The 10,736-nt window shown below is 34.1% G+C and overlaps 1 protein-coding gene across 1 annotated transcript; it reads right to left on the bottom strand.

The window, feature by feature from the left end:
• Positions 1-2,155: 2,155 nt before the first annotated feature.
• On the bottom strand, positions 2,156-9,505 carry psmd9 (proteasome 26S subunit, non-ATPase 9). The gene is made up of 6 exons (XM_056462467.1): positions 9,204-9,505; positions 7,813-7,912; positions 7,088-7,275; positions 3,629-3,730; positions 2,988-3,076; positions 2,156-2,332 (listed from the first exon to the last, which is right to left on the bottom strand). The coding sequence occupies exons 1-6, from the start codon at positions 9,330-9,332 to the stop codon at positions 2,305-2,307; spliced, it is 636 nt and encodes a 211-aa protein (XP_056318442.1). The 5' UTR covers positions 9,333-9,505; the 3' UTR covers positions 2,156-2,304.
• Between the last annotated feature and the right edge of the window lie 1,231 nt (positions 9,506-10,736).

The raw sequence follows: 10,736 nt of genomic DNA, 5'->3' as shown, positions 1-10,736 counted from the left end.
TGTAATAAAACCTAAGGTATACTACAGTATTTAATACAGTTAATCAGTTCACTATAGTCAATACTATAGTATGTGAGTTTTAAATACTATAACATACAGTATTTACACTGATATACTATATTTTCTTTTGTGAGATAAAACAATACACCAGTTAACTCTGGTAAAAACTAAAGTAAACTACTGTACATTGTCTATTTATCAGGTCACAATAACTGATGCTACAGTATGCAGTATTTATTACCAAAGTGTTGTAAATACTTAAGCATAATATACTACTATAGTACTATTTACTATAAATTACTATAGTATTTTTTCCATGTGAGCTTTTCAAACAAATATATCTATCTATTCATTTGTAGTGTAAAGCTAGACATAATTCAGTTTTGGCTTCCAGATATTAAAATATTTCATTTATTTTGAAGTTATATGTGATGCTATTCTGATAAGTCTAATTGTTATTATAATTTTAATGTATTATTATTAATTTATTGTATTAATATCAAGAACATGTCATGGGTTTCTAACAAGACAAGATTAAAAAACATTATTCTCAATTAGAACACACTAATTAACCATGCAACATACTGAAAGCAAGTGAAACATCAAGATTACCGATAAATAAGAAACTCCCAATCCAACGCAGTCACTACACCTCCACTAACATGTCCTATATGTTATACGACAAGCAAAATGATTATTTAAAATCTAAATGGTAAAAAATCTACTTTTCAAGCTGTTTGGACAGACATATGTGCATGTATGGTGTATAGACCGTCATATTGGGGTGATATAAACACACCCAGTGCTTTTTTTTTCAATTTAACAACATAAAAACGGTGGACCAATTGGAGCGGTTTTCTGATCGACCGCAACTTTATGTAGGAGAGCGGTCCCCCCGCCCACCAATATTGATTGACAGGCGCGTCATCATATCCTCAGTTTGTTGATTCACGTCCGCCATTTTCAGCGTGAGTCGAAGCGATATCACTAAAGGAACACGCTAGCTCTATTTTTAGATGCAAGGCTCATTGGGCTCAACACAAGATCAATATTCTCCACATTATCGCTCTAATCGGAATTATTGGTTGTATCTTTAGGTAGGTTTGCAAACATGTGTACTTCTCATTGAGTCTACCTTATACTTCAGCCGTTTGCATTTCTCGCGATCCCAGAAGCTCCCTGTGATCTTAACTAGCATGCGTTTTACAATTCTAAACATCGGTTTCTATCAGGGTACACTCAAGTCGATGGCTGGGCGCCGCGGACCGCTGCAGAAACCTATGTTTAGAATTCAAAAATGCGTGGCGCGACGATTCGGGACACTTCATGTCTCTGCCGCGCCACAGAGAGTGTCTGGTGTGCCGTGTCGCGGCTTCGAGCGGCGCATTCGGTGCCTCAGTCAAACTTAATTCAGTGTGCGTGGTTATTAGTTTCTGTGTACAAGCTCGGCACTTGAAACTAGCACACAGTTGGCTGTAAAACTGTACAAAGACACAAATGATTTTGTACTCTCTGCTTGGTCTGTGTCCGAGTCGTACATGTACGACTGAATGCGTCATCTCACTCCAGCTTTTTCTCTGTCTGCCTGTCAGACTCTGTTGCAAACACAGAGCGGGTGAGCTCATGGCCCCGCCCCCTTATTACGTTGGGCGGGAAGCCGAAACTAATTTACATGTGAAGCAACACACCCATAAATCAGCGAGCTGTGGACACGCCCCCAACATGACACTTTTTAACACATTATAATAAAACAATCTGAATTGTGTTTTAAACTGAACCTAAACTGGCACACTCAGAAGAACCATAATATTATTATTAAATCATTAAAAAGAGGTCAACTATGTGCCCTTTAATACTTTTGGTTTGACAATCCATGATTATGTTAGTTATATTTTATTTTAGAACTGTATTGATGAAATGATTCCTAGAGATTTGTGTACGATAGACTTTATAGCTTTATTATGAAAGTGGTTGAACACAGAATAAAAAATAAAAGGTATTAAATCCGCCTTAATGAGGACCAACCTCTGTGTAATACACTACAATAAGCTTATCTTGTATAATAATGGGACAATTCACCCAAAAAATAAAATTAAAGAATTAAAGAATATTAAACAAACATTTGATTGATGATTGATGAAACGGAAGCCGAATGTCTGCCATCATCTCTCCTTGATAGTTTATTTACTTTGCTTTATATTTCCAATTAATGTGAAAGCAAACTAACATTAACCCACTGCAAATGTATGAAGTGCAAATCCGTTGTGCTGTTTTCCAAAGACGATCCTTTCTCTGTTTCACCGCTCATCTGTGAAGAGGTACTATGTTGCATCTGTTGACAGCAAAATAAAGACTGCATTAATAATGACATTCAACTTATTGCTTTATTTATTTAATATGTTAAATAAGGACATTGTGATTGATTGTAGAGTTATTTAAAATGCAGTGGTTGCGTCTTATTTTAAATCATGCAGATAGCCTGTGTTAAAGCAAAAAACCATCATCTTCACGTGCTCATATTTTTAGTCTTTTTGTCTCTTTCTTGACATAAATTATATAAATGTATATGAAATATTTATGTAACATAAATTATGTTAATCGGCCAACTTGCTTATAAAACATGGCTATGAAACTGGGAAAATTCGAGAGCTGTGCAACCTCAGTCGTTCATTTTCCTTCGGCTTAGTCCCTTATTATCAAGGGTCTCCACAGCGGAATGAACCACCAACTATTCCAGCATATGTTTTACACAGCGGATGCCCTTCCAGACGCAACTCAGTACTGGGAAACACCCATACACTGCCAATTTAGTTCATCCAATTCACCTATAGCACATGTGTTTGGACTCCACATAGAAATGACAACTGACCCAGCCAGGGCTGGAACCAGCGACCTTCTTGCTGTGAGGCGGCAGTGCTAACCACTGAGCCACCGTGCCGTAACTGTAACGAGATTTTCATGGTATGATAATAGTCTTAGAAATTTACCCAAGAAGTCCTCGTCCAGACCACTGCTGTGGGGTCAAATTCAGATGCACTTCTTGTCCGTTTCGGAAAACTCCGACACGGAGAGATTTCTGCCGGATAGAAAAGAGAGAATAAAGCTTCAAGACAAATCAGGCTTTACCTTTATAGGTCCCATGAAGTGCTTTGAAATGTGTATTTGTTTATTCAATGTTTGACGTAATCTCATGAAAAGAGGGTGGGGCATACAGTAGCTCCTCCCCTTTATAAACAGCCAATAGAGTTTTGTTTTATCACAGCTCTGCCAGTGAGAGTGGTTGAGCTCAAGCGCATCAAATGAAAAGCAAATGAGAAGAAAGGGGCGGGGCATGTCAGACACTAGAGAGCATTTGATTGGTCAGAAGATTTGATGAGAAACTGACGTCAAACAAATTGTTGATCCATTCTGATGGAAATTAAAATTCTTTATATCATTTTTAGATCTTCTAAATGTGAGTTGTCACTGTTTCGGAGCGCATTAGCTAATATTTATCCTTAAAGGCTAACATACTGATGGTAACATCTAAAAAAACTTATTTTAATAATATAAGCAATAATGTAGAGTATTAAAGAAGTGCAGCAGTTTGACACTGAATGCAGAGAAGTTCAAATGAGCGCAAACAAACCCCTTCACTGTGCTGGACAACAGCAGCGATGTCTCGCAGATTCCTGAAGTTGTGTGTATTTACAGAGCCAAACTCCATAATCTGATCACCAACACGCAAACCCTACAAACACAGCAAATCAAACAAACACTGAAATATTAGTTATGAACAAACAAACAAACACTTTAAGCAAACACTGGTGCACTTTAGTTTTGTTTGTGCCTAGTTAATGTTATAATGCCATATCAGCAGCATTGGCTATAATTATGACAATGTTTGTATTATGTATTCAATATATACACATTACAATCATAACGGTTTATTAATAATCATGCATTGTACAAAAACACATACAAATAACAACAGCACTGATTAAAAGATCTTTCAATTTGATTAGTGATAAATATTGAGAAAATCCTCCAGAAGAGTCCTCTACAGAAAATCCTCGTTTTAAACATTAAAATATTTTGTGAATAAAAACGCTCTTTAATATCGTTTAAAAATGATAGTTCTAATATCATTATAACTATTTCATTTAAATATTAGCATTGAAAAATTAGTCAACATATAGTTACAATTCAAGTTACAATTCAAGTGTATTTGTATAGCGCTTTTCACAATCATTACTGTTTCAAAGCAGCTTTACAAAAGGTAAACATTGCATTACAATCAAATTCAGAAAAGTTAAGGTTATTAGTTACCATAACTTAATCAGTTACTAATAACTTTAACTAGTAACTAACTACTAATAGCTTTTAACAGTTAAAGTTATTATATATAAGCATAAATAACCTGCAGCTATACAGAATTAAGGTAAATATTAAGGTAAGTATTTGCATGTGTTGTGAGAATTTGCAGTGTGTTTTATATTTGTGTTTGCGTTGTGAGGTTTTGCAACACGTGCTGTCTCACAAATGAAGATGTTTTCTTAACTTGCTGGTGTGTTTTTTTTTTAATTTGCAGCATGCCGAGCTCTCTAAGCCGCAGTAATTTTCCAAGTCAAATTTCAAAGTTTCAATTTTTATTTCTGTTGAACTTATTCTTCAATGCGGAAGTGCGCTTGCTTTTGCAATTGTTTCAGAACTTCTGATTTAGCTGCTTATGGGAGAAATAACTAGGAAAAATAAACGGCAGAAAACGATCAAACTACTTGCTCGACAAACAAGTGTGTTCACGGCTCTTTCATAACGGCAGATTCAAGAACTTCTTAAAGGTGCGGTATGTAAGTTTGACACCCAGTGGTTGAACTAGGTATTGCACTCCTGGATCAAAACAAACGCAAGCGCAGGTTGCCAGATTGAGGACAGGAGCGAGTGATTTTAAACCATATTTTAAATAAAAGCAACGGCACCTGATAGAAGGAATATTCTCCATATTAAAAGGAGTTTTTGTCCTAATCAACACCTTGGACTGATATATCAGAAACAGCTTCTATTTCTCACAGCTGAACAACAGAAAACTGACAATGATCACCTCAGGTACAGCTCATGTGCTTTATTCAGTGTTAAATGCTAATAATGTGAGTTTGAATGCCATTTTACATGACATTTATTGCCATATACTGAAAGCAGCAGCAGATAGTTCAGCTCAGATCTGGAAAATAAAATAAACCGTCTGAAATTGAACTTTAGAACTGAACACACATCAGTGATTCAGTATCTACATTTATTAATGTTAAGGAGGGTTAATATGTATTAATTAGATTATAAACCTCACCATATCGTGAGTGAGTGCAAATTCTGTGCTTCTGAATGCCTGTATTTACATTTCTGTCGTGTTTTGTCTGGTGCAAACAGCCAAAATGCTCATCACTGCGTATCTCGTCATGAAGCGTGTTGTAAGGACACGCGGTTACAATATAATCTGCACCGCCAGCATATGTAGCTCCACGAGTCCTAATTGTACTTAACATTTCAATTACACTTATTACTCACATTCAAAATGTCAGAGTGATGATTTTTGACCATTTTAAACATTCATGTTCATAGGAATTCAATAAAAAACGTTGAATTTATATTCGGTAATATTCAAATGCATTTTCTGAAATTTTTATAAATCGTGCATTATTTGTCATATGTTCTTATATAAGATTTTTTTCATTCTGTTCTTGACAGCAGCGTGACAATTTCAAATTTAATTCAAGCACTATTCAAGGACCTGTGTTTGTTTTTTCAAGCCTTGCATTCATATATCTGTAATTCAGGTACTTTCAAGATGCCTGGGAACTAGGGGTGGGCGATATGACCTAAAATTAATATCACTGTATTTTTCATCTTTTGAACGGTGACGGTATAATATCACGGTATTACTTTCAATAGCAAAATAATATACATCTCAAGGAAGAACAGACAAAAGAAAGTCTCACTTCTATCACTCTTTAAAAGTTTTGGTTTGGGTCATTGTAAATGCTCAGTCTCGTTATGAGCTGATCTTCATTTCTCTGTGTTGGTGGAATAAAGCAGGCGAGTCAGCCACACCAATTTATGAGCAGACAGAGCAGGATTCTCGCGATGACCACCAGCGCAATACTGCTCTTTGTTATGAGCCGTAGTTTCAGTGTAAACTTAGTAAAGACGAGTTTCTTTGGCGATGATGTCTACAGTATTAGACTTTATATTTAGCGGACATTTGCGCTGAACACGCGGTGAATGCAACGCATCAAGATTCAGGCACCTTCTCTGAAAACCCTCGATTGATCTCAGCTGGCGGATCAACATTTACCTCATGTAATGATCGCTGTCATCTGCGCCATTATTATTATTATAACTTTAGGTGAGGTTTGCAAACCTGTGCACTTTTCACTCTTCAGCCGTTTGCATTTTCTGCAGTAACAAAAGCTCCCTGTTATCTGACAGCGGGAAGCGTTGAGTGATTGACAGCTAATATGAACCAATACAGCGGCAGGGTAGAGCGATTCAGCAAGTTTTTAGAGAAAATCAAATCAGATTGCTCTACAACCATTATATTCAGACACACAAATGCTCCCAAATATATTATGAGGGCGCATAGATTACATTTCGGGCGCTCATGCGACCAAAATGGTTGCAATTTCGAGCCCTGTAGTATAAGGACATGTATTCAAACCACAACTGAACGTTTGAAGAAAATTTAATGCCTTATTATTTAGAATTAGCTATTATTGATGTAAATGCAGCCGTTTAAGGTGCATAATTGATTTATTACGGTATTGACGGTATTAGAAAATCCATGTCGTGGCGCAATGTCACACCGGTGATGACTATGACACCGGTGTACGCCCACCACTACTGGAAACCCTGATGACTACATAAAAAGTAGAATAATAAAATCAGTTTGCAACATCAAGAAGCATAATGAGCTGTTTTTACGTATAAAAATCAATGGAAGTGAATGAGACTGGACGTTTCGAACCAAAAAGATTGCAATGGTGGCGTTCCCTTGTATGTGAAGAATAAGGTCAAGTGAAGCGAATAGGCTAAATCTTCATGTTGTCAAACTCACGGCCTGAGCAGCAGGAGATCCGTGTGTTACTGCATCCACCAGAGCGAATGGAGACGGCGAATCCACCGTCTGACCGCTGGTTTCCATCTGTGTGTCGTCCTGCTCATGTGCGACTTTGGCTGTGGCGTGAAGCTTATGAAGAGCTTCCTCGATCTCCACCATGATGGCCTTGTGATCGTTCTGTAAACCTTTAATAATAACCACAATAACGAATCACCAGCAGGCCTGTACACTACTAATATGCTGCAAAACATTGTACAAAACAGCATTTACAACTGCTGAATTATATTTGAATGTTTTCATATGTTTATTATTATTGTTGTGGGCGCTGATAGTTATTATAAGTAGCAGTAGAACTTTATAAGAGCTCATATTTAACATGCTAATGTAGTTGGCTACCTGCAGAAGTGTCATTGAGAATCATTTTACCAATCTTTTTTATTCCTGCTTCATATGATCTATTTACTGCTAATGTCACAGTGCATTGTAACCCAATTTTTCAACCCTACAAATGTTATCCTGGTGCATTGACACAGATTTTATTGGTTGTATCATAGTGTGTTGTTAAATAAGTGTATATGTGTATAAAAGTGTATAGCAAGTAGTGATGTTGGTTCCACAATTATTATTATCAAGTGTTCATGTGATGGATTGCCTGAGGGAAGGGAATGTGTTGCTGAACACTGTGGTAGAGTGATACTGAACACAGATAAATGTGTACTCACAGGAGATGCTGTGTCTGGCTGTCCGCACTTTATACAAATCCACATCTGCACGAGGAAAACCTTCAACATCAACCAGAGGACCATCCGTACCTACACCAGCCTGCAGTCCATAACACACACAGACACACACGTTGGGTTTTATGGACTATATGCCCACAGCATTGTTTACTTTTGTTTGTTTATTGCCACATCAGCAGCTAATGGCTAGTTCATGGCAAGATCAACACAGATCAAACATATTACATACAGTAATAAGGTCACACTTTATTTTGATGGTCTGTTTGTTGAATTTAAGTTACGTTAAAACTAATTCTTATTAGATTATAAGTAGACCGTTAGGGTTAGTATAAGTTGACATGAACTTGTAAAGTTTCTTATAGTCAGTTAATTGCCTGTATCAGCAGATATTAAGCAGACAGCCTACTAAAACTCAAATGGACCATCAAAATAAAGTGTTACCCATAATAATAACTTCAATAACATCTATATATTTCAATAAGGGTTTGACAGTTATTACACATTGCTGGTACGTCATTCTTCAATAAATACCAGCGTGTCCTCCTCCCACAGACCTAATGGTATTTCTACTGTAAAAACTGTATCTGTCCTCCCTAAACCAAATATATAAATAGAAATAAATATATATATATATATATATATATATATATATATATATATATATATATAAAGATATATATACACATATAAATATATATACATATATATATATATATATATATACACATGTTGCAGCTGGAAGGGCATCTGCTGCATAAAACAAATGCTGGATGAGTTGGCGGTTCATTCCGCTGTGGCGACCCCAGATTAATAAAGGGACTAAGCTGACAAGAAAATACACACATATATATATATAAATATAAATACACACATATATATATATATATATATATATATATATATATATATATATATATATATATATATATATATATACACACATATACATATATAAATATAAATACATATATACAAATATAAATATATTTACACACATATATAAATATAAATACATAGTAAAGCAGAATTTTAAAAATGCTAATCCAGATTAATAATAATGTCGTACTACTGTGTTTACCAGGCTACTTCGCTCTGAAATCGCATGCAAATCTGACTTTAAAACAACATTAATATATTTAATTAACTGTAAACAATGTTGTACTTTGATAATCATTGGCTGTAATTACGATTTCCCCCTTCAGAATTAGCGAACAATACTTTTCTGAAATTATATTCAAGTGAAAGCCTGAATGTGTGTATATAGAACCAACTTTACACCGCAATCTAATGTAAACATTCTGAAGGACTGTCAGATGTATTAGCGACAATGTAAACACACACTATGGCTAAAACACTCAGTGTGTTGAACTTACAGACTCCAGCATGTCGTAATAAGCTTTAATTTGCTCCTCGATGTCATCTTTTCTCTTCATCAACAGCCGCACATCCTCTTCTGCAGTCACTCTGGACACAACAGCGCTGTTTTCCTCGCTCATTTTCATCACAGTGCCGCCAAAAAGAAAGCTACGGAATAGCCTTTAGCAAATGTATATCTAAATGCGTATTAACTGCGGACTTTACTACTTTTATTAATAGAAATGGTCCGAATGTTTACTCAAAATGATTAATCAATTTCGGAGGAGCACTGAAAGTTGTCACAGTGCTTTTGTTTCTTCGTTGAATACAGTGCAGGGCTGCAGGTGAACAGCGCCGTCTATGTGCTGGAGGAAAAAGAGAGATATAAAATAATAAATAAAAAAAAATAAAATAAAATAAAATAAAATAAAATAAAATAAAATAAAGTTATTTTTTTTCTTCTGTTGAACACAAAATAAGGTATTTTGAAGAATGTTGTAAACGAAATACTAATAATACATTCTTCAAAATGTTTTTAATTTTGTTTAGCAGAAGAAACTCAAACAGGTTTTGGAACAAGCGTACGATGAGTGAAATATAAAGACATTTATTTATGTAGTGTATCTGAAGAGTTCAGATGCAAAACCCTATAAATCCCATCTGAAATCTTCTAAAATGAGCATTTTTCTCAGCCTTCTATGTTTATGTTCAGTTATTTCTCTCTAAAGGCAATGAAAAGCACTTATTCGTCACTATAAACGTAAAACTACCGAGCCTACACACAGTAATCGGAGAAAATATCAAACGTAATATAGAGGATTTTGCATCTAAATTTTTTGTTTATTTACTTTTTATTATAAAAAGTATATTATATATAGGATATTATATATAGGTTATTAAAGTATATTATATATAGGATATTATATAAAGTATATTACATATAGGATATTATATATAGGTTATTAAAGTATATTATATATAGGATATTAAAGTATATTACATATAGGATATTATATATAGGATATTAAAGTATATTATATATAGGGTATTATATATAGGTTATTAAAGTATATTATATATAGGATATTAAAGTATATTACATATAGGATATTATAAATAGGATATTAAAATATATTATATATAGGTTATTAAAGTATATTATATATAGGACATTAAAGTATTTTACATATAGGATATTATATATAGGATATTAAAGTATATTATATATAGGATATTATATATAGGTTATTAAAGTATATTATATGTAGGATATTAAAGTATATTACATATAGGATATTATATATAGGTTATTAAAGTATATTATATATAGGATATTATATATAGGTTATTAAAGTATACTATATATAGGATATTAAAGTATATTACATATAGGATATTATATATAGGATATTAAAGTATATTATATATAGGATATTATATATAGGTTATTAAAGTATATTATATATAGGATATTAAAGTATATTACATATAGGATATTATATATAGGATATTAAAGTATATTACATATAGGATATTATATATAGGATATT

Source organism: Danio aesculapii, chromosome 7 (assembly GCF_903798145.1).
Source record: "Danio aesculapii chromosome 7, fDanAes4.1, whole genome shotgun sequence".
Lineage (NCBI taxonomy): Eukaryota > Metazoa > Chordata > Actinopteri > Cypriniformes > Danionidae > Danio > Danio aesculapii.
Note: the sequence above shows the minus strand (reverse complement) of the source record. Positions and strands in the feature narration are given on the sequence as shown.